Raw genomic sequence first — 25,914 nt, 5'->3', positions numbered from 1 at the left:
CTGAGGTTCCCATTTCTTTAAATTCTGGGTTGTGCACTCTGTCTGTGCTGCCTAACCAACTCGTTTTGAAGTTGTTCATGAGGCTTGCACAGCCGCCTCTATGTTTGACCTGGATAACAAAAGAAAAAGCTAGTGACTTCAGTCCATAATCATCTGGAGAAATTGGTCCTTTATATCAACTGTGAGAGAGACTTAACAACAATGCTGTCCATTGTTCAAGTTAAAGAACAAACAGTGGCATGCAGAACCAGGTCTTGGATAACAATTGGCACAAGTAAATTTCAGCTATCTTGCCAGTTAATTTGCAGGATGTTTTGGAGGAAATGTTTGTGAGATATCTCCAGGGGTTTGAGGTATCTGCTGTACATTGTCCATGTTTTTGATGCATACAGGAGGACGGGGACCACGGCTGCACTGTAAACCATGGGCTTGGTTCTGGTTTTCAGGTCTCCGTCTTTGAACAAACATCTGTACTCTACACGTGTAGAATAATGACTATATAACTTTAATATATATATGTACTGTGATATGTATAAAGTGATTTTTTTTTCCCAGAGTGGGGAAGACAACCCACAGGGTAATCAATATTTTGTCACTAATCAATATTTTTCATTTATCTCTTCCTGGAACTCTGAAATGTCAGCCCACTGGTTTCTTTCTTTCCCCAGCTTGAACCAATTTAATATAGGTGTGAAGTAATATTTGTTGGCAATTGGGAGTATGATTCTTGGTTGGTAGTTCTCATATTTTGCTTTGACTGACATAGCCTTGCAGCCAATCAACTCGATCCTGGTAAATGTTTTTAAAATAGCTACAAGACTTGCCATCTTTGTTCCTGCTTTTACCTGCCTCTCCTCCCGCCTATTTATCTTCCACTGTTTCCCGCGCACCTACCCTGTCCATTTTCCGATGGAAGCACCCATTCAAAAGTCAGACTATTTGCGTATTGTTAAGACATAACCTATACTTGAGTGTCATTAAATTAAAGAATGCAATAATGGCTGAGAAATTACAAAGTTAAATTGTAAATTAAATATTGTAATGTGTGAAACATGTTGATCACTCCATGCTGTGAAAGGAATCTCTCTTTTTTTTTTAAACAGGCCACAACATTTACTCTAACATTCTAGGCTTTCTGGGTGGTGTGTCATGGGCCATGCTGGTGGCAAGAACATGCCAACTGTACCCCAATGCTGTTGCATCCACCCTAGTACACAAGTTCTTTTTGGTATTTTCAAAATGGTGAGTATTTGCTTTCCATGGATTTTATTCATAAATAATTTGGCAGTGTAGATTTAGGAACATTTGTTACACTTCTTCTGCGTAGGCTTTTGTCTCCAGGTTGTGTAAGTATTTATTTTGTTCCCTTAAATTTTGATGGTTGATCAAACAAAAGTGTTAAAAAAATATGAGGATTTAATACAGTTTTCATGGAGAAACTGTTTCCTCTAATGGGGTCCCAGAATAAAATGGTATCATAAAATTTAGAGCTGGGCAGTTTAGGCATGGAATCAGGAAACATTGTATCATACAAAGTGTGATCTCCACCGCTATTCCTCTCCACCTCCCTGACCACCAGAAAAATCCTCTGGATGGTGGGTCAATTTCAATTTTTGTCAGGTCAAGAGAAGGATACGTTTGGAGCAATGGCTGGTAAATTGAGGAACAGGGAGGCCTCTATCAGGTCCGCCTTCTGCCTTGAGAAAATGTTCCAGCCTGTCCAATCTTTCCAGATGTGACCTTATCATTCTGATAAATCCTTTTTTGGTTTGCATTTTCATCGCTGCTGCATCCTTTTAACAGTATTGAGACTAGAACTGTTCACAGTACTCGAGTGAGATCTAACTAATATTTTATACCCGTTTAACTTGATTCCTTTTGCCTTTCTAATCTATCCTTCTTGAAAAGTATCCCAGTTCTTTAGTTAGACAATAAAAGACCAAACAACCTGCATTGCTAGTTCTAATAATTTGTGCATCTATATTCCCAGATCCCTCTGTTCCGCTACTCAACTTGTGCAGTTATTTCCAAGGAGTATGTGGCATCTTTTTTTTTTTTTGTACCTAAATCGTATCACCTCTCTGCTGTTTATATTGACGTTTTTTTTTAGCCACTTTGATTTGGAAGCAGTGCACACACCAATTTACTTAGTGGAACTCATTTAACGTCAATGAAAATCATGCTTTGATCTTTGCGTGACCAGTTGTGACTGGTAAGATTAATAGAGGTTTTAAAAAGCTACAAAAATAGAATTCAGATTTTAAAAAAATACATGCAAGTTATTTTCATTTTTAATTGTTAGGCTAGTTTATTTACACAATTACTTAATCAGCTAATTTTGCAGACAGAAGGAACATGTCACACATTTTACATTTTCCACCTAAGCAAAAGCTCCCCCCCAGCAACATTCACCCCCATCTACCCCCTCAAAGAGCCGGCTCGTCCTTGTGAGGTGTGCTCTATATACCACTTTCAGCTGTATCAGCTCCAACCTCACACAGGAGAGGCGTTCATTGTCTGGAGCACCTCACACCAGAACCCCTCCCCCTCCATACCCTCTCCCAACTCTTCCTCCCACTTTGCTTTGATCCCTTCGCGGTGCTTTCTCCTCTTCCAAAATAGCCCCATAAACCGCTGACACTACCCACTTCTCCAGTCCCCTTGTCGTCCTCACCGCCTCCAGTAATGTGGAGGCTGGCTCCACCGTGAAGCTCTACCTCCTTCCTGGCAAAATCTCGAACCTGCATGTGTCGAAACATTTCCCCCTGCTCCAGCCCATATTTCGCTCCCAGCTCCTTAAATCCTGCAAACTGACCCCCAAGAAACAAATCTTTTAGTGTCTTAATCCCCTTCTCCTCCCATTTCCGAAAATTTCCTTCCCACATCCCTGGCTCAAATCTGTAGTTCCCCTGAATCGTCATTTCCCTTGAGCCTGCCCCCAACCTGAAGTGTTGGCAAAACTGCCTCCAAATTCTCAATGCAGCTATTATTATTGGACTCCCTGAGTATTTCTCCGGGCCCATTGGGAGCAGCGCTGTTGCCAGCGCCTTCAATCCTGACCCCCTACACAAACTCTCCTCCATTCTGACCCACTGGGAATCAGCCGCTCTGACCCAGATCTTCGCCTTCTCCACATTCGCCGCCCAGTAATGATGCAATACTCCTCCTTTCTTAAAGCGCAATTCAATTTGCTATTTTATTTTTAAATGCCATATGGGCACAATAGGTCTTCCCTAGAAGAATTTAGATGGCTATGGGAAAACTGCTGAGCTTGTTCAGATTAGTGTCTTGACTGGGCCCTTGAGTTCTAACTGTATTTTCTTTAACAAATATTCAATTTAAACTTTAGCAAGACTTTTATTAAATAAATGCTGCTTAGAGTTATAACAAAAACATCTCATTTGTGAATCTTATAGTAACTAATAAACTCGCCTGTATGCTTCTCTTTCTTTGGGACACTAAGTCAATTTAAGGAGGAGATAAGCAATTGGGAACATGTTGAAGGTTATGGAGAATGGGCAGGAAAGTGGAGTTGAGGCAGAGGAGATCAGCCATGATCGTATTGGATTGGATTTGTTTATTGTCACGTGTACCGAGGTAAAGTGAAAAGTATTTTTCTGCAAGCAGCTCAACAGATCATTCAGTACATGGAAGAAAAGGGAATTAAACAAAATACATGAGAATACATAATAGGGCAACACAAGATATACAATGTAACTACATAAGCATTGGCATCGGTTGAGGCATACAGGGTGTAGTGTTAATGAGGTCAGTCAATAAGAGGGTCATTTAGGAGTCTGGCGACAGTGGGGAAGAAGCTGTTTTTGAGTCTGTTCGTACGTGTTCTCAGACTTCTGAATCTCCTGCCCGATGGAAGAAGTTGGAAAAGTGAGTAAGCCGGGTGGGAGGGATCCTTGATTATGCTGCCCGCTTTCCCCCGGCAGCGGGAGGTGTAGATGGAATCAGTGGATGGGAGGCAGGTACGTGTGATGGACGGGGCGGTATTCACGACTCTCTGAAGTTTCTTGCGGTCCTGGGCCGAGCAGTTGCCATACCAGGCTGTGATGCAGCCCGACAGGATGCTTTCTATAGTGCATCTGTAAAAGTTGGTAAGGGTTAATGTGGACATGCCGAATTTCCTTAGTTTCCTGAGGAAGTATAGGCGCTGTTGTGCTTTCTTGGTGATAGCGTCGACGTGAGTGGACCAGGATAGATTTTTGGTGATGTGCACCCCTAGGAATTTGAAACTGCTAACCATCTCCACCTCGGCTCCGTTGATGCTGACAGGGGTGTGTACAGTACTTTGCTTCCTGAAGTCGATGACCAGCTCTTTAGTTTTGCTGGCATTGAGGGAGAGATTGTTGTCGTTACACCACTCCACTAGGTTCTCTATCTCCCTCCTGTATTCGGACTCGTCGTTATTCGAGATCCGGCCCACTATGGTCGTATTGTCAGCAAACTTGTAGATGGAGTTGGAACCAAGTTTTGCCACGCAGTCGTGTGTGTACAGGGAGTAGAGTAGGGAGCTAAGTACGCAGCCTTGCGGGGCACCGGTATTGAGGACTATTGTGGAGGAGGTGTTGGTGTTCATTCTTACTGACTGTGGTCTGTTGGTCAGAAAGTCAAGGATCCAGTTGCAGAGTGGAGAGCCAAGTCCTAGGTTTTTGAGCTTTGATATGAGCTTGGCTGGGATTATGGTGTTGAAGGCGGAGCTGTAGTCAATAAATAGGAGCCTGATGTAGGAGTCCTTGTTTTCGAGATGCTCTAGGGATGAGTGTAGGGCCAGGGAAATGGCGTCTGATGTGGACCGGTTGCGACGGTATGCGAATTGAAGTGGGTCAAGGCGTTCCGGGAGCATGGAGGTGATGCGCTTCATGATCAGCCTCTCGAAGCACTTCATTACAACTGACACCAGGGCCACCGGGCGGTAGTCATTGAGGCATGTTGCCTGGTTCTTCTTTGGTACCGGTATGATGGTGGTCTTCTTGAAGCAGGTGGGGACCTTGGAGTGGAGTAGGGATAGGTTAAAGATGTCTGTGAATACCTCTGCCAGCTGGTATGCGCAGGCTCTGAGTGCACGACCAGGGATCCCGTCCGGGCCCATCGCCTTCTGTGGGTTCACTTTCAGGAAGGCCGATCTGACTTCGGAAACTGTGATGGTGGGTATGTGTGAATTATGGGCTGCTGGGGCACTCGACAGCGGATTGTTGGTTACCTGCTCAAACCGAGCATAGAATGCATTAAGTTCATCGGGGAGGGGTGCGCTGCTGCCAGAGATACTGCTCCGCTTCGCTTTGTAGCCCGTTATGTTGTTTAGTCCTTGCCACAACCGCCGAGAGTCAGTCTGTGACTCTAGCTTAGTTTGATATTCTCTCTTGGCATCTCGGATGGCTTTGCGGAGGTCGTACCTGGATTTCTTGTATAGGACAGGGTCGTCTGCCTTGAATGCCTCAGATCTGTCCTTCAGTAGGGAGTCAATCTCGCGGTTGAGCCATGGTTTCCGGTTGGGGAACGTACGTACTGCTTTCTTTGGCACGCAGTCGTCCACACATTTGCTGATGAAGTCTGTGACGGTGGTGGCATACTCATTTAAGTTAGTCGCTGAGTTCTTAAATATGGACCAATCCACTGTTTCTAAGCAGTCACGCAAGAGCTCTTCTGTCTCCTCTGACCAGCACTGCACAACCTTCTTAGCTGGATTCTCCTGCTTGAGTTTCTGCTTGTAAGCCGGGAGAAGGAGCACAGTCTTATGGTCTGATTTCCCAAAGTGCGGTCGGGGATGGAACGGTAGGCGCCCTTGATTTTTTTTTTTTTTAAATAATTTTTATTCAAGTTTTCAACAACAAATTTTTATCACAACAGAGAAAAACAGTAACCCCTCCCCTCCAATACAAAAACAATAAATTAACAAGAAAAATAAATAAGCGTACAACCATGCGAACAAACCCCCATAACGAACCCGTAGCCCCCCCCCCCCCCCCGGCGGCTACCTTCCCCCGATTCCCGTCCATTTTCCCGATTCTTTTTTTTTATATAAATGTTTTTTATTCAGTTTTCATGTTTTATATTGAACAAATTACAAATTGTTAGAGAGAGAGAAAAAAAAAAGAACACGCAAAAATTAACATATATATTTACAGGTAAGCATCTTCATAGTAATAACTGTGGCCTCCCCCCTTTAGCCGGCATACATATTTTACATTCCCCAACATGTTTATTGGCATTCATTTAGTTTGGTTTTGGGCCTTAGCTAGCCATCAAACCCCCGTAACGAACCCGTAGCCCCCCCCCCCCCCCGACTACCTTCCCCCGACTACCTTCCCCCGACAATTCTTCCTCTTGTACGTTGGCCACAAACAGGTCCCGGAACAGTTGCATGAATGGCTCCCACGTTCTGTGGAAGCCGTCGTCCGACCCTCGGATGGCGAATTTGATTTTCTCCATTTGGAGAGAATCCGAGAGGTCGAACAGCCAGTCTGCAGCTCTGGGCGGTGCTGCTGACCGCCAGCCAAACGGGATTCTACGGCGGGCGATCAGGGAGGCAAAGGCAAGGGCGTCCGCCCTCCTCCCCAGGAATAGATCTGGCTGGTCTGAAACCCCGAAGACCGCCACTATCGGGCATGGCTCCACCCTCACCCCCACCACTTTGGACATAGCCTCGAAGAAGGCTGTCCAGTACTCCACAAGTCTGGGGCAAGACCAGAACATGTGGGCGTGGTTGGCCGGGCCTCTTTGGCACCGTTCACATCTGTCCTCCACCTCCGGGAAGAACCTACTCACACGGTTTCTTGTTAAGTGGTCTCTATGTACCACTTTTAGTTGCGTCAGGCTGAGCCTTGCGCACGTGGAGGTGGAGTTGACCCTATGCAGTGCTTCGCTCCAGAGTCCCCACCCTATCTCAATCCCCAGGTCATCCTCCCATTTGGCACCCTTGATTTTTGAGTAGCAGTGGTCAAGAGTGTTGTCGCCCCTGGTGGGACAGGAGATGTGCTGGTGGAATTTTGGTAGTACACTCTTGAGGTTGGCTTTGTTGAAGTCTCCGGCCACAATGAACAAGGCCTCCGGGTGTTCTGTTTCATAGTTGTTTATGACTGTGTACAGTTCATCCAGCGCCTTCTGCCTGGGGTGGGATGTAGACCGCTGTGATAATGGCTGATGTGAACTCACGTGGAAGATGGTATGGGCGGCACTTTACTGTCAAGTATTCCAGGTCTGGGGAGCAGTAGGTCGCCAGGGTCACCATATCCAAGCACCAGGAGGAGTTGATGAGGAAGCAAACCCCTCCACCCTTTGCTTTGCCTGAAGATGCCGTGCGGTCCACCCGGTGAATAGAGAAGCCTTCAGGTTGTATGGCACAGTCCGGTGAGGCGGGGGTGAGCCATGTCTCCGTGAAACAGAGCACACAGCAGTCTCTTACTTCCCTCTGAGGGGTAAGTCTGGCGTTAAGTTCATCCAGCTTGTTTTCAATCGCTTGGACGTTTGCCAGGAGTATGCTGGGGAGAGGGGTCTTGAAACCGCGTTGCTTCAGTCTAACCTGCAGACCGCAGGTGGAGCGGAATCGAGGGCTGAATTGCCCACTCCTGCTCATAGTACTTATGTTCTTGTGTTTACATTAAAGAAATTTAGTGGGGTAGTGGCTGACTCACTACAAGCTCTACTGGAGAGCACGGCATGTTCACACGCATCTGATTTGTATAGCTGAAATTGTTAGATCACTACCTGGGAAAATTGGCAGCAATACCAGGTTTGCATTAGCTGGATTGGAGTTTTGGTTGCCATCAGCACAACTTGTGTTAGGTGGTTTGAATAATTAAATTACCTATACAAGTTCAACTGTTTAATATAATTCAAATACAATTTAAAGCAGCGTTGAAATGTTGCATATGCTCATAAAATATCCTTGACCTAGATGTAAACTGTTGTAAATAAATAATCCAGAAGTAAAACAAATCCACCTGAATTGGGTTTCAAGATCGCTTCTGCTTGGCACCTGTTTTGTCTGAGAAAAAGGATCTTGTAACCACCAACTGGGCCAGCCTCCTCCAACTGGCTAAATCAGTTCAGGATTAGTTGGTAAAACCGCATTATAACAATTACTGGAAACACTGCTGTGAAGTAGCATGCAGGCTACTCCAACAATACCTCTATCAAAAGTATGCTTTTGCAGTCCAGCATATTTGTTTCTGGGGATTCTGAAATATCAACACTTGTTGCTTTTTCTTGACAGGGAATGGCCTAATCCTGTCTTGTTAAAGCAACCCGAGGACTGCAATCTGAATCTACCGGTGTGGGATCCCCGGGTAGGTTTATTGTGCCAGCTTTGAATGAGGCTGTGTTCAGGTTCTTGAAAGTAGATGTGCTATCATTTTTTTTTACTGTTGGCCCTAATGAAAGAAATGCATTCTGGTGAGGATGCATCAATATGTAGAAGCTTACCAGAAAATATAAGAAATTTGAACTATGGAGATTGGGTAAATTATGTTTTGTATATGCAGTACCGAAGTTTCAGATCTTTTTCTTATGTAATATAGCTCTGCTTAATCAGCTATATGCCGTGTGTGCATATTTAGTTTTTGCAATAATTAAAGCATGGAATGAATGTATTTAAGTACGATATTATGCCATAGATTCATTTTGGGGAAAGCTAGTACCTACATGAGGGAGAAAGCAATAGGATGTGGTAGCACAATCTGGAGGAGACTCGTGTGCATATTAGACCTGTGGGACTATGTTCCCTATCTCTAATCTGTCATGGCATGCAAGAATTTGTTAAGTTATCTCTGAGAAACTTCATCATCTGAAATCAAGATGTTGCTTCAGGGATTTTAAAATCCAAATATAGTTTCGACTTTTAATTTTGTATACTCAAGCTGTAACAACTGTGGGTTATTATCTTGTGTGTAGGTTAACCCAAGTGACCGATACCATCTCATGCCAATTATCACACCAGCCTACCCACAACAAAACTCTACTTACAACGTCTCTGCATCTACGCGTGCAGTGATGATGGAGGAGTTTAAGCAAGGTGAGTAATCTTATTAACGAAAGCAGAAAATGCTGGAAGTACTCCATTCCAGGCAGCATCCGTGGAGAGAGAGAAAGTTAAAGTTTCAGATCAATGAACATTAATTTTATGACTTTGTTTTGGAAGGTATGGTATTGTATTTTTCAAATCAAACTTTTTCTAAGACTCCAGCCATGCCTTTCAAGCCTTCTAATGTGTTGCATCTAAATAGAGGTGAAGAATCCATTTTGTTTCCTCGTAGGTCTTTCGATCACAGATGAAATTTTAATGGGTAAAATGGAGTGGTCCAACTCTTTGAAGCTCCAAACTTCTTTCAGAAGTACAAGTATGTATTCCATTACTTATGAGTGGGACAAAGGTTGTGAGGAATAGCTTATGTTTCCCTTGCAGTTCTGTACCAGGAGGCAACTTTCCTTGCTCTACTCCCAAGAAAAAAGGAAGTAAATTGCACAAACATTTCTGATTTGATTGCAACCCAACGCTTTGAGCAACTAAGTTGTAACATCTCAGCCTGATTAAAGCAACATTTTGATTGGACTAAAATTTCCAACCAAATAATTATTGAGCTACAGTAACTGTGATTATTTAACTATAATGCTAATTTTGTAGTATGACCTTATGCAAACTTGATGGGCAATTTAATTCATTAATACTTAAACTAGGTCTGTTGTGAATTAATTTAATATTGTGAAATGCCTTTCCACTTGCCTTTTTCTTTAAACTACTTGAATCCTTCGCCCGTTTTCATATAATATTAAGATGCATTTCTTTCAGAAGAATATTATTTTAAGTAAGATTCTTGATGTTTAGGATCCAAGTGCTTATTTTCGAAAATTATTTGGTTCACCCTTATGATATGACTAAGCATAATATCAAACTCGTCATAACTTTGTATCCATTTTTCTAATAAAACACTTTTTCTTAGCAAAATGGTGAAATGTCTGTTTGTTCATAGCTGTCCAAAAAGCCAAAATGTCAGTAGTAGATTAAACATATTTGGAATGTAAGGAATTTGTAACATTAGAAACTTGGGTTTTACTATCTCCTCGGTGTATGAATGTAACGTTAAACGCTTGATTCCCAATCCTTAATGAATCAATTTTGATCCAAAAAGTTACGGTTCCACTCATGGTCCATGTTGAAATAAATAATCTCATTGGGGCAACATTGTAATTGGGACACCTTTGCTGCAGATCAGAAGAAGAAAAAAGCAACTGCCCTCCCAGACCCCATTGGTATCTACTGACCATCCAGTGGAAATGCATGTGTTTTGACAGGCATGAAGGCAGCATTGTGGCCCGACAGTGATAATCTTGACCCAATTAAGGCGCAAGTCGATATTAACCTTGTGTAATTGGTGGTTAAAATATGCTTGAATTGTCCATGTGGCGTTAGCACAATCTCCCTATGTCTGCTCCAGTCTCACTCCCACAACTCAAAAGATGCGCAGGGTAGGTGGATTGGTCATGCTAAATTGCTCCTTATAAAAATATGCTTTCTATAATTAACTAGTTTGTGTGGACCTGCATTTTAGGATCAACAACATAGCAGCATCATTCAAGAGAGTTTGAGTTGTTTGGATATTAGTGATATTTTTGAAATCCAAAGGGAGAAGTGGAGGTAATGGAACCGTATAGTGATGTAGGTAAAGATAGACAGTGAGACAGGAAGGGACACCAAGTTTAACATTAATTGTGCTTCAGCAAATTAGATCAGTGTTGGGAACAGTAGTTTTAAAAAAAAAAATGAAATTAAAGTTCTTCATCTGAATGCATGATGTAAATGCAATAAGATAACAGTTTGTGGTTTAGATCTAATCGTTATTACAGAGACATGATTATAATGAAAGAAATATTCCAGCGTTCACTATATTTTGAAAAGACAAACAGAATGGCAAAGGGAGTGGGATAGCCCTATTAGTAAAGGATAACATAAGGAGGACATTGAGAGAGGATCTGGCCTTGAAACATCGTGAAATAGAATCAGTATGGGTGAAAACTAGGAATAACGAGCGACAGAAAATGCTGGCAGGAGTAGTTTACAGGTCCTCTAACAGTAGTTAGACTTTTGGAGAGAGCATTAAACAAGAAATTATTGCAAATTGTAATATCGACAGTGTAATAATTTTGGGGGTTTTAATTTTCAAATAGATTGAAACGGTCAAATTGACAAGGATGCTCTGGAGGTTCCTATCGAATCGGCCATAATAAATGGTAGAGCAGGCCCACTGCTGCTCCTTGTTCATAAAATGAGTTTATAGAATATTTTTATGACTGTTTCCTGTTTTAGTGGAACAAGCCAGGGACAAAGTTATCTTGGATTTAGTGTTACATAATGAAGTAGAATTAATTGGTCACATTCATAGTAGAAATCCACTGGAAAATAGTGATCATAATACCATTGAATTCCATATAAGTTTTAAAGTGATATATGCCAGTCACACAAAATAAACTTTAAGCCAGTTGGGTGCGGCTATGAATAAATTGGTAAATAGAATTATGGAAGATAAACAATGGGAAACATTGAAAGAAGTGGTTCAAAATGTTCAACAAAAATACATTCCACTGAAAAACAAAATCTCAAGAAGGACCCATATGCGGCTTACTCAAAATTTTAAGAATAGTATTAGATTAAAAGAAGAGGTTTATGGTGTTGCAAAGAAGTCCGTATTGGGGTATTTTGGAACCAGCTAAGGACCACCAAAAGGTTTATAAAGAGGGAAGAAAAAGTGAATGGGAGTAAACTAGCCAGAAATATAAAAATAGGTTGTAAGAGCTTTTGCAAGAGCATTAAAAAAAGTAGCTACAGTAAACATTGTCTCTTAGAAGCAAAAACAGGAGAAATTATTATGGAAATGAAGAAATGGCAAATTAATTGAGCAAATAGTTTGTCTGTCTTCCCAGAAGACGCGAGTTTAATACCAAAAATAGACGGTAGCCTGGGGGTGCTAAAATGAGTGGGCAAATGAAGGTAATTTAATATTGGCAGAGAAAAAGTATTGAAGACACTTAAGGGACTAAAATATGACATCCCTGGGACTGACAGCCTACACACCTAGGGTTCTAACGGAGGTAATGGATATGCTGGCTGTGATTTAATTGTTTAGATTTAGGAATGGTCCCATCAGATTGTAGCATCTCTTTTCAAGAACGGAGAGAGAAAGAAAACAGAGAATGTAGCCAATCATTTGTCATTAGGGAGTCCAATATCAGTCTTTGGGGAAAATCCTGGACTCTATTGTTAAGGAAGTCTTAATGTTCGGAAGGTATATGAGTAGAACAAGACAACATGATCTTACTAAAGGAAGATCCTATTTTGGCAACTTTATTTTAATTGCATTATGTTACATTTGAGGATTTAATTAGTAGGGTAAATAAAAGGTAAGTCAGTGGATGTAAAATACATGGATTTCCAAGAGGCATTCAATAAGTGCTGTGCAATAGGTCACTAGATAAGGTATGGGCTCATGGTGTTGTGTGTAATACTTTAGTATGGATTGAGAATTGGTTAATGGAGAGGAGGCAGCAAGTGGGTATAAATGGGCTTTTTAAAGTGGTAGGCATTGACTAGTGGGGTGTCACAGGATCAGTGCTGGGTGCTCAGCTATTTAAAATATATATTAATTACTTCAATGAAGGGGCAGAGAGTAATGTGACCCAAGTTTGATACAAAGTTGGTGGAATGATGAGCTATGGGAAGGACACATGCTGCAAAGAGATAGAGACAGGTCAAATGGGTGGCAAAGGATGACAAATGTAATATAACCTAGGGAAGACTGAAATTCACTTTGATCATAGAAATAGAAAAGCAGAATTTATTTTTAAAAGATGTGAAACTTGTAAATATTGTTCAGAGAATCTTGGGTGCCCTTGTCAGGGAACACAGCGTGCCGATCAATTAGGACTGCGGTGAGGAGAAATTACTTCACTTAAAGTCGTGAACTTTTGAAATTCTCTACCCCAGAGAGTTTTGGATGATTTATTGTTGAATACATTTAAGTCTTGGGATAGTCTGATTTTCTGTGTCTCTGGGGACTGAGAGATATGGGAAGTGGGCAGGAAAATGGAGTTGAAGCTAAAGTCATGTTGAAAGGTCGAGATCGTATTGATCTGAGTTGAGGCTCATTGGGCGGTTTGGTCTGCTCCCTGTATTTCAGTAATTCCATTTATGTCCATAGGAAAAAAAGCTAACCTGTAATGAGAACCTAGTCACAAAAACAGAAAATACCGGACAATCTCAGCAGGCCTGACAGCATCTGTGGAGAGAAAAGGGAGCTAATGTAGCAAGTCTGGATGATTCTTTGTCAAAGCTGAGACCTTAGTATCTGATGTTTTTTGTTCGCATGTTTTATGGCCGTTTGCCAAACTGAATATGTAGGCTGACACAGGAGCAAAGACTGGGGAAAATCAGATTTAGGTGCCAAAGAACAATTTTTCCTGAGTATTAAACGTTTCAGGAAACTGGTACAATCTATACCTTGCAGTTGGCAGCATCCTGTTATGACAGCAGACAAGTTGCATGCAATTTGGAGAATTTCGTCCAGTACCAAATGTTAGAATAACAAACTCTTCAGCTTCCTTCAGAATACAGGAAAAAGCTTGCCTGAAGTTATCCTTATCAACAACTCTAAATTTGTCTCACACTGCATCTGTACATATTCTCTCTAGAGGTCCCACACTCTGTCTAAATATTAATGTAGTCAGTGCTGTTCTAAATTTTCATAATTCATCTGAGCTCCAATATGCTGTCATGTCTACCATCCCCGCTGTTTTGAAATCGCAGCTCTTAGAACATAAAACACAGTGCAGAAGGAGGCCCTTCGGCCCATCGCGTCCCTGCAACCCAATAAACCCATCTCCTTTTTGGTCACTAAGGGCAATTTAGCATGGCCAATCCACCTAACCTGCACGTCTGTGTACTGTGGGAGGAAACCGGAGCACCCGGAGGAAACCCACGCAGACACGGAGAGAACGTGCAGACTCCGCACAGACAGTGACCCAGCGGGGAATCAAACCTGGAACCCTGGCGCTGTGAAGCCACAGTGCTACCCACTTGTGCTACCATACTCTTATATGGTAGAGCAGGTTGTGTGCCTGGAGGTGGCTTATGAATAGTGAGACTTTCCAAAGCAGACACATCTGCAGAAGATTTCTCTGACTCGGTAATTGAGCTGGAGTGTGAGTTGGAGGAATTCTGACGCATAACCGGAGGAAAATGAGTATTTGAACAACTTGCTCCAGACCTTCGTCACATCTTGTGGACGGATAAAGGATCAGAACACTGTTGATGAGACAAAAAGGGTACTTAGTAAGAGGAGTCCAGAGCAAGGATCCATTGGAGCGGAGGGAGGGTTGGGTCTATCTCAACGGACTAGGACAGCAAAGAGCTGTACCTGAATCGATTGGGACCAGGCAGGGTCCAAGCGACAAAGGTGAAACCTGTATGAGGGGTGAGCTCAGGTGAGAGTTGTTGAAAGAACTATGCTAAAACAAAGTGAGTAATAGTGGAATTGTGCATTTAAGCACTATGCTAAAAGAGAAAAGCAAAAGCTGTAAAGATAAATGAGACACGAAGGACAGTGGGGTGTGTATCCCCAAATGAGCATTCTATATACAAATTCACAAACCAATCAAATGAATTGCAGGTTGGTGAATTAGAAGCAATGAAGATCCAAAGAGACTTTGATCTATTTATGTATATCATTAAAATGTCATGAACAGATACAAAATAATTCAAAGGCTTTTGGAATGCATGCCTTTAGAGTACAAGTGCATAGTGTCAGAAGTTATGCTATTCTATAAAACCCTGTTAGACCACACCTGAAATACTGTGTTTAGTTGTAGGCTTCACACCAAATGAAAGATATATTTGCCTTTTGAGGGAGTGCAATATAAATTTAATAGAATGGCACCTGGTGTGATTACAAAAGGAAATTCTTAGGAGGAGAGATATGGGCGGGTGCTCTAGGCAAGGTTGATACCACCTCACAATGTGCCAGGCTTAGCCTGATACAATTTAAGGTAGTCCACCGGGCACACATGACAGCTGCTCAGATGAGCAGGTTTTTCGGGGTAGAAGATAGGTGTGCAAGGTGCGTGTGAAGCCAAACAAATCATGTCCACATGTTTTGGCCATGCCCAAAGCTTAGGGTTTTGCTAAAGGCAATGTCCACGGTGGTAAAAACACGGGTGATGCCAAATCCGGAGGTAGCGGTCTTTGGCGTGTCGAAAGAGCCGGGAGTTAAGGGGGCGAAAGAGGCCGACGTCTTGGCCTTTGCCTCCCTGGTAGCCCAGAGACGGATCTTGTTAATGTGGAGGGATTCAAAGCCCACGAGTGTAGAGACCTGGGTTAGTGACATGGCTGGGTTTCTCAGTCTCGAGAAAATAAAGTTCGCCTTAAGAGGCTCAATGTTAGGGTTCACCCGGAGGTGACAGCCGTTCATCGACTTTCTCAGGGGGAAATTAAAATGTCAGCAGATGCAGTATTCCAAAGGGGGGGGGGGGGGGGGGGGTTTGATCAGAAATAAACTATTTCTGCTGGTTGGGAATCTAGGATGAAGGAACAATGTCTAAAAATTAGTCACCTTGCAGGAGTGAAATTAGGAAACATTTCATAGAATCATTAGAATACCTCCAGTGCAGAAGGAGGCCATTCAGTGCATCGAGTCAGCACTGACCCTCTGAAAGAGCACCCCGCCCAGGCCTAGTTCCCTGCCCTATCCCATAACTTCATGTAACAGTTGGACACTGGGCAATTTAGCATAGCCAATCCACCTAACCTGCACATCTTGGGACTGTGGGAATAAACCGGAGCACCCGGAGGAAACCCAAGCAGATATGGGGAATGTGCAGACTCCACAAGGTCAGAATCAAACCTGGCGCTGAGACCACAGTGCTAACCACCATGCTGCCCTTACAGAAAAATGGTGGTAGCATGTTCTGTAAGCAGCAGATGGTAGGTGCATTATTAATTTTACATCTGAGATTGATCTCTGTCAAGTCAGTTACGCATTAAAAAAAAAACATGCTGTAACTACTCTGGTCAGGCAGCATCTGTGGTCAGGCAGCATCTGTAACAAGAAAAACAGTTGGCATTTCAAATCAATCTTTCAGGTGTCAGTAATTCAACCTCCATATACAGATAAGAATTGTCATCCTGTGGGGAGGAGAAACTTCTTAGCATTACTGCTCCTTTAGAACTTTGCTATGTACATTGCCATGACTTGATATTTCTGCTCCCTTTTCCGCACCACATTTAATAGGCTACTTACTGGACGGATGAGATCACTTATTAATGGCTCTGAATCCCATAGTCTTACTATTGTCAATTATTTCTCTTTTCTAGGTTTGCACAGTCTAGAAAAATGTTTTTAATAATAATAATCGTTTATTGTCACAAGTAGGCTTCAATGAAGTTACTGTGAAATGCCCCTAGTCGCCACATTCTGGCACCTGTTCGGGGAGGCCGGTACGGGGTTTGAACCTGTGCTGCTGGTCTTGTTCTGCATTACAAGACAGCTATTTAGCGCACTTTTAGAAGGTTTCTTAGAATTTTACTTTCACTTTTCCTTTCTCACACTTGAAATGAAATGAAAAACGCTTATTGTCATGAGTAGGCTTCAAAGAAGTTACTGTGAAAAGCCCCTAGTCGCCACATTCCGGCGCCTGTCCGGGGAGGCTGGTACGGGAATCGAACCCTGCTGCTGGCCTGCTTGGTCTGCTTTAAAAGCCAGCGATTTCCAGCCCACTTGCATTGGTTTAAATCATCATTCCATCAACCTCTGGTTCCAGTGGCCATTGTCATAGATCCTTTCTAGGAATCAATACACACCTTATTTCATGTTGCACAGCTTTCAGGCTTCTGGACCGTTCAAGGTGGTGTGCCACTCAATGTGTTAGTTGCCTTGGTGCCTGGAGTAGTTCAGAGTGAGTGACTATAGTACAGGTTTATAATTTAATTTTTGTTCCCAATGCACAATGTTTTCTCCAAAGCAGTACTTTGAACTCAGCATTGATGCTGATTTGGGATGGTCAAGATCTAGAAGACATTCTAGAACTCCATTGCATTTTATTGTGCAACTTAATCATATGGGTTTATTTCACAGCCATGATCTCATTAACACGAGAGACTACTAGCATTAGTGTTCTAATGTTAAAAACAGAAGTTTTCTGCTATTGTCAGATACTGCTGAGATTACCCCAAAAAGACAACAGGTTCTGAGCCCTCCGATCAGGTTTTGGTTCCTTTATTCCTGAAGTGGTGCATTCATTACTCTTCAGAATAGTTTGGAGAGAGCAGGGATCTTTGTTTCTCTTGGAGGGAGCCGGGGTCTTAGTTTCTCTTGGAGGGAGCCGGGGTCTTGCTCTCCCTTGGGGGTAGACATGGGTTCTTGCTCTCCCTTGGGGTGGGGGGGCACAGGGGGTTCTTGGTCTCCCTTGGGGGGAGGGGGAGGACGTTTTGGTCTCCCATGGGGAGTGGGGGGCAGGGAGGGGGACAGGAGGTTCTTGGTCTCCCTTGGGGCGAGGGACAGGGTGTTTTTGGTCTCCCTTTGGGGTGGGGGGGACGCAAGGGGTTTTTGGTCTCCCTTGGGAGGGACCGGGGGTTCTTGGTATCTCTTGGTGGTGGTTGGGGTGGGGTAGTGGGTTTTTGGTCTTTGACTTCTGATTCTGGACCACAAACAATAATTGGCTGAGGAACACTAAATCTGTCAAAAACAGAAAAAGGTGGAGGCAGTTAGCGGTTCAGGCAAACTTGTGGAGAAAGAAACTAATTTGTGCCGATTAACTTTTCTTCATTTCACACCATTTTCTGGGGTTTTTTTCCCATTTCCAACTTCAAGCTATTTTGTTTTGTAAAGATCAATAGGACATCAGTTCATGGAGTAAACTGGTGAAGAATCCATCTTTGAAAGGCAAGATAAAGATTATGGAGATGCACAGTTGAAAGAGAATTGATGAGCGAGGCATCTGTCGCGATACAAATATACAGAACAAAACAGGCCATAATTACAGCAGTTTTGTGCAGCATCATTATGGAAGGAACATTAAAACATTGTGCAGATTCACTCGGATGATGCGAGATGGGCGCTATTTCCACTGGGGTGGAGAAGGTCATGAGTGGTTTTAATAGAGCATTTTAAAATTATGGCATGAAGAGGAAAGGTTGTTTTCTTTGATTGGTAAATCCGTTGTGGGGTATCATTTTAAAATTGTCTTTGAAGAGAGGGGGTAGTTGGGACATGGACATCATTGCATATTTTTAAGAAAATTGAATAACTATTTCAAGCTGTTGCTTTGTCCTAACACTGGGAATGGTGTTGGAATTAGTTTTAAATTGCTGTCAATCACGTTCCATAATCGGTGGGGCACTATTCTGCAGTTAAGCAGTTCCTAAAAATTGGTTCTGGCATATTACCAATCCTTTATTGACAACATGAACAAGGTTCTGTATCTTGATAATTTAGTAACCAAATCCTAAAAAATCAACTTCATAAACAGTGTGTAAGTTCTAACCAAACACATTTTCTAAGTCGGTTGAAAATGTAAGTATGATAACCACAAGGAAGCAGAGTCCAAATTGCGTTGTGACTGTTGACGCTGAAATTTCTAATGATATGTAATCTTTTAGTGTGACAAGTAGGCTTACATTAGCAATGCAATGAAGTTACTGTGAAAATCCACTCTGGTAGATACTTTCGCATCAGAAAGTGAAACTACATTTATTAAAAATTACCACATTTGTGCACAGTGTTAGTCAGGTTTTCTCATTTTTCAGGAAGCTTGTGCTCTTAATCGATCGCCTCTTGCTAATGGGAGTACGAAATTGCCACCACTGGCAAATGAGTGCATTTACAGTGTAGTTTGTTTATACGGGCAATGACCTTTAAATGTAAATTTAGTAATTTATAATGGAAGAAGAAAAATAAGGACAATGTATGGCTTCAAAGTGAGAACTGAATTACATTTCCAAGCCCTCGTCTGGTGTCCCTCAACCTTTTCTGTTTCATTTGAAGACTGCATTGGTCTTGACTATCCTTGTGAAAATAATTACAATTTTTGCAATGTAGGGGGAAGCTATGCTCCATTTTAATATATTTGTGTATCGAGGGTTTTGTTAAATACTTTGGAAGTTCTTTTTTATTAAACTGTCTTTAGGTACATTGCATAACTTGTTGATCGTATATGGTGATTTTTTTTTTCCTTCCCATCCTTTAAGATTATGTTGTTCCCCATCCAAGATGGGGAGCGATTTCCCCTTGCTTTCTATCAATGTTGAACCACTTAAAACTCAACCTTTAATTTAAATAGGTGGTTTTCCTAAAGAGAACTGAGAACATACATGGTAACAGTATTGTGCAGAGGTTCACTGTTTTTGTTTTGGTTTTTTCCAAGGATTTTGTTTGACCATTGATTCCAATGGCTTTGTCATGCTGACTTTCATTATGTCAATATTGCAGCAGAAATAACACTAATAACCTCCAGGGAATTGGATAAGTACCTAAAGAGAAGTGGTTTGCAGGGCTACTGGAAAAGGGAGGAAGAAGTGAGATTGAGTTCTTGCAGAGAGAGTTGGCATAGACTTCAACCAAATGTCTGCCACTTGTGCTGCAACTAGTCTCTGATTCTAACTTTCTTAATCCCTCTTCCTCCATTGCTGGTTTGAAGTTGAAGACTGATGGGGCTAGCCTGTAAAAGTTCTCTCTTCTGTAGTTTTGATTTTTTTTTCCTCCACCTCGATAGCAATGCTCATGGTAACCAGTGATGTCACTCAAGCTTATCCCATTTCCTCTACACGTACCATGTCAGTGAAAGTACTCTGTAGGCAGAACAAATGTTGTCCTTAGATTTTAAAGCGTATATTAGGCCCATGTTCAATGCGTTGGTTTGGTCAGAAATCATATGTGACATGATTAGAATCCTGGTGTACCTGATTTCATATTTTGATGAATAAAATGAGTAATAGTCATTAACGTTTCTGTGTATTTGGTAAATGGAGCGTTGCAAAGCAGCGTTTTGTGTTATTTCATTGTGTGTGCTTTACTTCCTTCGTTACTGCTTATTGATTTATCTGGTGAAATAGTGTGCAACACGGGGGAAAACAGCAAATTTCAGAACCACGAAAACACCAGCAACACTATGGAGAGGGGAAGCTGTCATGGTCAGCTTGACCAATCTGAATAACCACAGGCAGCAACCCCAACCAATAACAAGCAATTTCAGCAGGGTACATCATGGCGCAAGACAAGGTGCATCCACCCATAATCTGGATGGAGAGTAGGGCCCGTCTCATGTGAGTCAACATTCTCCACAAGCCCTTTGAAGTCAAAGTACTGTTCGCTAGCTCTGGACATAAATTCCGAAGCTCTGCAGTAAAAATAAATTCACGACAGAATTTCAAAATTCCAAACTGGAAGATATGGTAGATATTAAAATATACACTTGAAGTGTGTTTACCTGTATTGTATACAAAATGTTTTCTGCTAAAAATTAGTGCACATGGCTAAAATGGTGTTGCTGTAGCCATGACTGTAGCCAGTTACTAACTTCTGTTGGACAACACTGTTTTAGATCAAATATCTCTGCCATTGTTGCAGGAGGTAGGAATTAGCAAACTAGGTTAAGTGATGTGCAAATTGGGGGAAGGAATGGAGCTCACAGGCATGTGGGTCACTAATTTTAATCCATTGGATTTTATTACTTGAATTTCCTGGGTTATTGATCAGTGTTATTAATTGTAAATGTATTTGGACTATATTTTGAAAATAAACACTTTTTTTTTTAATTGTTCGATGTGACTCATTCTGTTTGCTGATGCTGCTTGTAAGTAATGGGCACACATGACAAAAGCCCATTGACTATGTTACTGGTTAGAAGCCAGATTCTGTAACAATTGGATTAGTAATAAGACCAAGTGGATGCATGCATGACAGCATGTATGCCCAGTTGTGGTAAACAAAGTAGGATTAGGATCCATTATCTAATTTATTGCAGTTGAAGGAATTGCCCTGAGGGATACTGTGCTTTGTAGAGGTGATGGAAACCACGATGAGATTAGAAATCACCCATAACCTTTGTCTTCTTTGGCACTGAGTGAAAATGCTGCTCACATTCCATTAAAGTGTACCATGAAGTATTGTAGAATCATTCAATATGATTGCTTCGACTTCCATTGAGATATTTTCTGGTATAGCAAGGTCCCTTTTAATATAATATTTATTGGATGTAAAACTACATTATATTGGGATATTTTGTTAGGCTACACCTGTTTGGACGTGATCATTTTCAAGCCACATTTTTAGTAAAATGATAAAATTGTGACATTTCCAGTGGAACCATGTTTCTGCACAACCCAGAAATTATACTTAATGTATAACTGAGCCGTGAATAAATAGGTGCGTTTAAGCTCTAAACATTAAGGAAATTTGCTGAAGGTTAAAGACGAGATTAATTTTCGAGCACATTCAAACAGTGAAAATTGGCAAGTATTTCACAAGACTGAAGTACTGAGTTTGTTAAATGCACAAAGTAATTTATCTCCTCCCTTTCAAAGGCATTACATTGTGCTGCTAGCAAGTGCCCCAACGGAAAAACAGCATTTAGAATGGTAAGTTCTGGAGATTATTGTAATTTGCATTTAAAATTGCTCAGAGTTATTGTCATGAGAGCTGAAAGAAGGGCAGCACGGTGGCACAGTGGTTAGCATTGCTGCCTACGGCACGGAGGACCCGGGTTCGAATCCCGGCCCTGGGTCACTGTCCGTGTGGAGTTTGCACATTCTCCCCGTGTCTGCGTGGGTTTGGCCCCCACAACCCAAAGATGTGCAGGGTAGGTAAATTGGCCACGCTAAATTGCCCCTTAATTGGAAAAAATAATTGGGTACTCCTAAATTTATTTTTAAAAATTTTAAAGAGCTGAAAGACCCCTAGTTAATATGAAAAGGGCTGTTAATGTTATAATTTGACAATTTTCTCATTCCAAGTTTGTGTACTCAAATGTCATATAATGGTCTTCTATCATCACTCGGCTCCAACAGTTGAGTAGCCTATTGGCATTTGCTTGGTCACGGTTAACGTTTTCATATGGAATGGACACTTGTATGAGATATGGGATGGTTATTGGCATCCCATGAACCATACATCATTAAGCCAGGGGAGTAGTAAAGGGTGAAAGGTTAAGCATAATACACAGAATAACTTGTGGAATGCATTTGCTTGTGTTCCTTGGCAAGCATGCCTTTTGTTTTTAAAGCAAGACAAACCAGCATGGTCTGAAGAAAGAGCAAAGAAAAGTACAGCACAGGAACAGGCCCTTCGGCCCTCCAAGCCTGTGCTGACCATGCTGCCCGTCTAAACTAAAATCTTCTACACTTCCTTAACCACTCCTCAGCGAATGCCCTCCATACCAGGCAACATCCTGGTAAGTCTCTTCTGCACCCTCTCTATAGCCTCCACATCCTTCTGGTAGTGTGCGACCAGAATTGAAAACTATGCTCCCAAGTGTGGCCTAACTAAGGTTCTATACAGCTGCAACATGACTTGCCAATTCTTATACTCAGTGCCCCGGCCAATGAAGGCAAGCATGCTGTATGCCTTCTTGACTACCTTCTCCACCCGAGTTGCCCCTTTTCAGTGACCTGCTGAGAGTATGGTGCATTTAAAACTTTAGCTGCTGTCAAAGGGTAGCTGTTCTTTTTTTTTAAAAGGAAATGTTGATTTACCACATTAATTATCCTTCTGTACCTTGTATTTATTAGAGGTAAAGGGCTACGTTGGAGTAGCTCAGTAAACGTTTGGGATTAAGTTCCATTCAGGGCTTGAACTCGGAACATAGGTTAATGTATTGAGGGAGAGCTGTGCTGTTGAAAGTGCTGTCTTTTGGATGAGACAGCAAACTGACATCCCACCCATATTTTCAGACCTATACAGTACTATTCCTAGAAGAGCAAGGAGTTCTTCACATGTTCCAACAAACTTGCCACTCCCGAACCACATCATTTTGGTATCTTTTTGTATATAACAGTTGCCTCATTTTGTCAACCGAAATGGCTGCATTCCAAAGTATCTGATTTCATCTTTGCTCAATTGCTCGAGTCCTGATAAACCATTCTATAAATGCAAGTTTGCTGTGTCACTTAATTGTATTTGCTTACTTCCTTGGATGTATAGCTCAACCTAGGTGCATTTTTGTAACAAATCAGATAGAAGCTGGCTGGGCGGCATGGTGGCGGAGTGGTTAGAACATAGTGCAGAAGGAAGCCATTTGGCCCATTGAGTCTGCACCGACTCACTTAAGCCCTCACTTCCACCCTATCCCTGTAACCCAATAACCCCTCCTAACCTTTTTTTGACACTAAGGGCAATTTTAGCGTGGCCACTCCACCTAACCTGCATATCTTTGGACTGTGGGAGGAAACCGGTGCAGACACGGGGAGAACGTGCAGACTCGGCACAGATAGTGACCCAGCAGGGAATCGAACCTGGGACCCTGGCACTGTGAAGCCAGAGTGCTAGCCACTATGCTACTGTGCCATCCCAAGCAGTGCCCCAGCAGTGGTTGGCACTGCTGAATCATGGGGCTGATGACCCGGGTTCGATCCTGGCCCCGAGTCACTGTCCACGTGGAGTTGGCACATTCTCCCTGTGTCTGCCTGAGTCTCATCCCTCCCAACCCAAAGATGTGTGGAGTAGGTTTTTTAATTTGATTTATTATTGTCACATAGTGAAAAGTGGATTGGCCATGTTAAAATTGCCTCTAAAAAAAAAAAGATAGAAACTAGCTGTAGTTATGTTAAGCCTTGACAAAGTGCAGTGCCATATGTAGTTTGCTGGAGCTCTTCATCTCCATTCAGTAATGATTTTTTTGTGTTTAGGGTGGGTTTGGTGGAATCCAAAATCCGAATCCTGATTAGCAGCTTAGAAAAGAATGAGTTCATTACTCTGGCTCACGTTAATCCACAATCATTCCCAGCTCCCAAAGACAATCCTGAGAAGTAAGTAATTTTGTCATGCTTGTGACCATTTTAAGGATTATAATTTGATTTATTTTAAATGGTTGCTGAACAGGAGGATAAAAATGCAAGATGAATGACGAGCAGTATTCAAGCATAGAAGGTGATTTGACTGGAGAGAAGAACCATTTGTTGTGCTTTGCAACATACTTTTATACAGTATTACAAGTTGAGGTCTCTCACACGGTGCTTTTCTATTTCAGGGATGAGTTCAGCACAATGTGGGTTATTGGGATAGTGTTTAAGAAAGTGGAAAACACTGAGAACCTGAGTGTCGACCTGACTTATGACATTCAGTCATTCACAGATACTGGTAAGAGGCATTTCTGGTTTTGTGAATGCTGCAACTGTTAATATACAGGGAATTCAACTTATTTTTCTCCATCTTGTTTGACAGGCAGTACATTATTTTTTCATCCCAGAATCTCATGCAAATTATTGCTGAAAAAATGTACTGTTGTGGAACAACTTTGGTTACTGATATTCTGGGTAGAATTCGGCACACCCCTGATTTTGGGGGGATGGAGGTGGGGGGGGAGAGACACCAAAGACCCCCGGAAACCGGTTCTGAGGACACATCAGTGAATCCACCCTTGCTTTCAGCCCAGATAAAAATGTATTATCCAACTGCCAACAAAATTTCACAAGTTCTCTTAAGTGTCTTGTAGTGAGGTCAGTAATTGTGCTGCTGTACAGGTTTTGAATATGGCCACACTTGCTCAAAACTGACCCCTAGCCCTATGCACATTTCAGTTATCTGAACCATACCGTCTTATTTGTCTGGTATCTCTAAATCCAGCTGTCACTTAATTCAGTTTTAATACAAATCCTTCATAGTTTGGGTACTTGCTTCGTGGCTCCTGAACTTTCAGTCCCAGCCAATGTGCCATCTGAACCCTGCAGTGACCCAAACATAACTGCCTCAAGTCAGCCTCTTTACTGTGCACCTATGCAATAAAAGCTTCAACGGTACATGTACTTAAATGAATTGGCAATCCACTATAAAAAATAGAGGACTCATTGGTTCCAACCATGCTTAAATTGAATCATAGAATTTCCAGTGCCGAAGGAGGCCATTCAGCCCATTGAGTCTGCACCAGTCCTTGGAAAGAGCATCTTACTTAAGCCCAAGCCTCCCCCTATTCCCATAACCCAGTATCATAACTAACCTTTTGGGCACTTAAGGGACAATTTATCATGGATAACCACCTAGCCTGAACATCTTTGGACAATGGGAGGCAACCGGAGCACAGGGAGGAGGCCCACACAGACAAGGGGAGAAAGTGCAAACTCCACACACAGTCGCCCAAAGCCAGAATTGAACCTGGGTTCCTGTAGCAGTGCTAACCAATGTGCAACCGTGCCACCCAACTGAATACTCCCAACTGAAATTTAAATTATATTTTCTGTGGTGGCAGGTTCTTTTTCCTGCGCTATTTAAACATTTGAAGGGAAATTCCTCTGCTTGGCATCTTCTGCATATACAGGAATGTTGGATGAAGACGGACCCTTGATGGTGTTAATTGTAAAATAAGCCAGTCGCAGTCAACTAATTTCACCTACCCTTACAGTTTATAGACAAGCAATGAACAGCAAAATGTTTGAAGCAGATATGAGGATTGCAGCAATGCACGTGAAGAGGAAACAACTTCATCTACTTCTACCCAGTTATATTCAACAAAAAAAGAAAAAGGTAACTTGTATAACCTATTTAAATTTAGATATTCTGTAATTGGAGTCATTGTCTCCTGTGTGTCTGTGCTACACAAGTGAACACGGCACAAGAACTAGATAGGAACAGCAGTAGACCACACGGCCCATCGAACCGTCTCCGATTTTTAGTATGATCATGGCTGGTCTTCAGCTTCAACTCTAGTTTCTCA

The 25,914-nt window shown here is 42.1% G+C and overlaps 1 protein-coding gene across 1 annotated transcript in view; it reads left to right on the top strand.

The window, feature by feature from the left end:
- The window catches only part of LOC119950926 (poly(A) polymerase alpha-like), an 83,221-nt gene that overhangs the window by 31,656 nt on the left and 25,651 nt on the right, over window positions 1–25,914 (top strand). The window contains 9 exon segments of the mRNA XM_038773892.1: window positions 1,104–1,242; window positions 8,228–8,300; window positions 8,905–9,025; window positions 9,267–9,308; window positions 9,311–9,350; window positions 21,575–21,628; window positions 23,894–24,013; window positions 24,235–24,344; window positions 25,603–25,724. Of these exon segments, the coding sequence (XP_038629820.1) occupies window positions 1,104–1,242; window positions 8,228–8,300; window positions 8,905–9,025; window positions 9,267–9,308; window positions 9,311–9,350; window positions 21,575–21,628; window positions 23,894–24,013; window positions 24,235–24,344; window positions 25,603–25,724 (821 nt within the window).

The sequence above is a fragment of the Scyliorhinus canicula genome, chromosome 2 (assembly GCF_902713615.1).
Source record: "Scyliorhinus canicula chromosome 2, sScyCan1.1, whole genome shotgun sequence".
NCBI lineage: Eukaryota > Metazoa > Chordata > Chondrichthyes > Carcharhiniformes > Scyliorhinidae > Scyliorhinus > Scyliorhinus canicula.
This window is presented reverse-complemented; position numbering and strand designations above follow the sequence as displayed.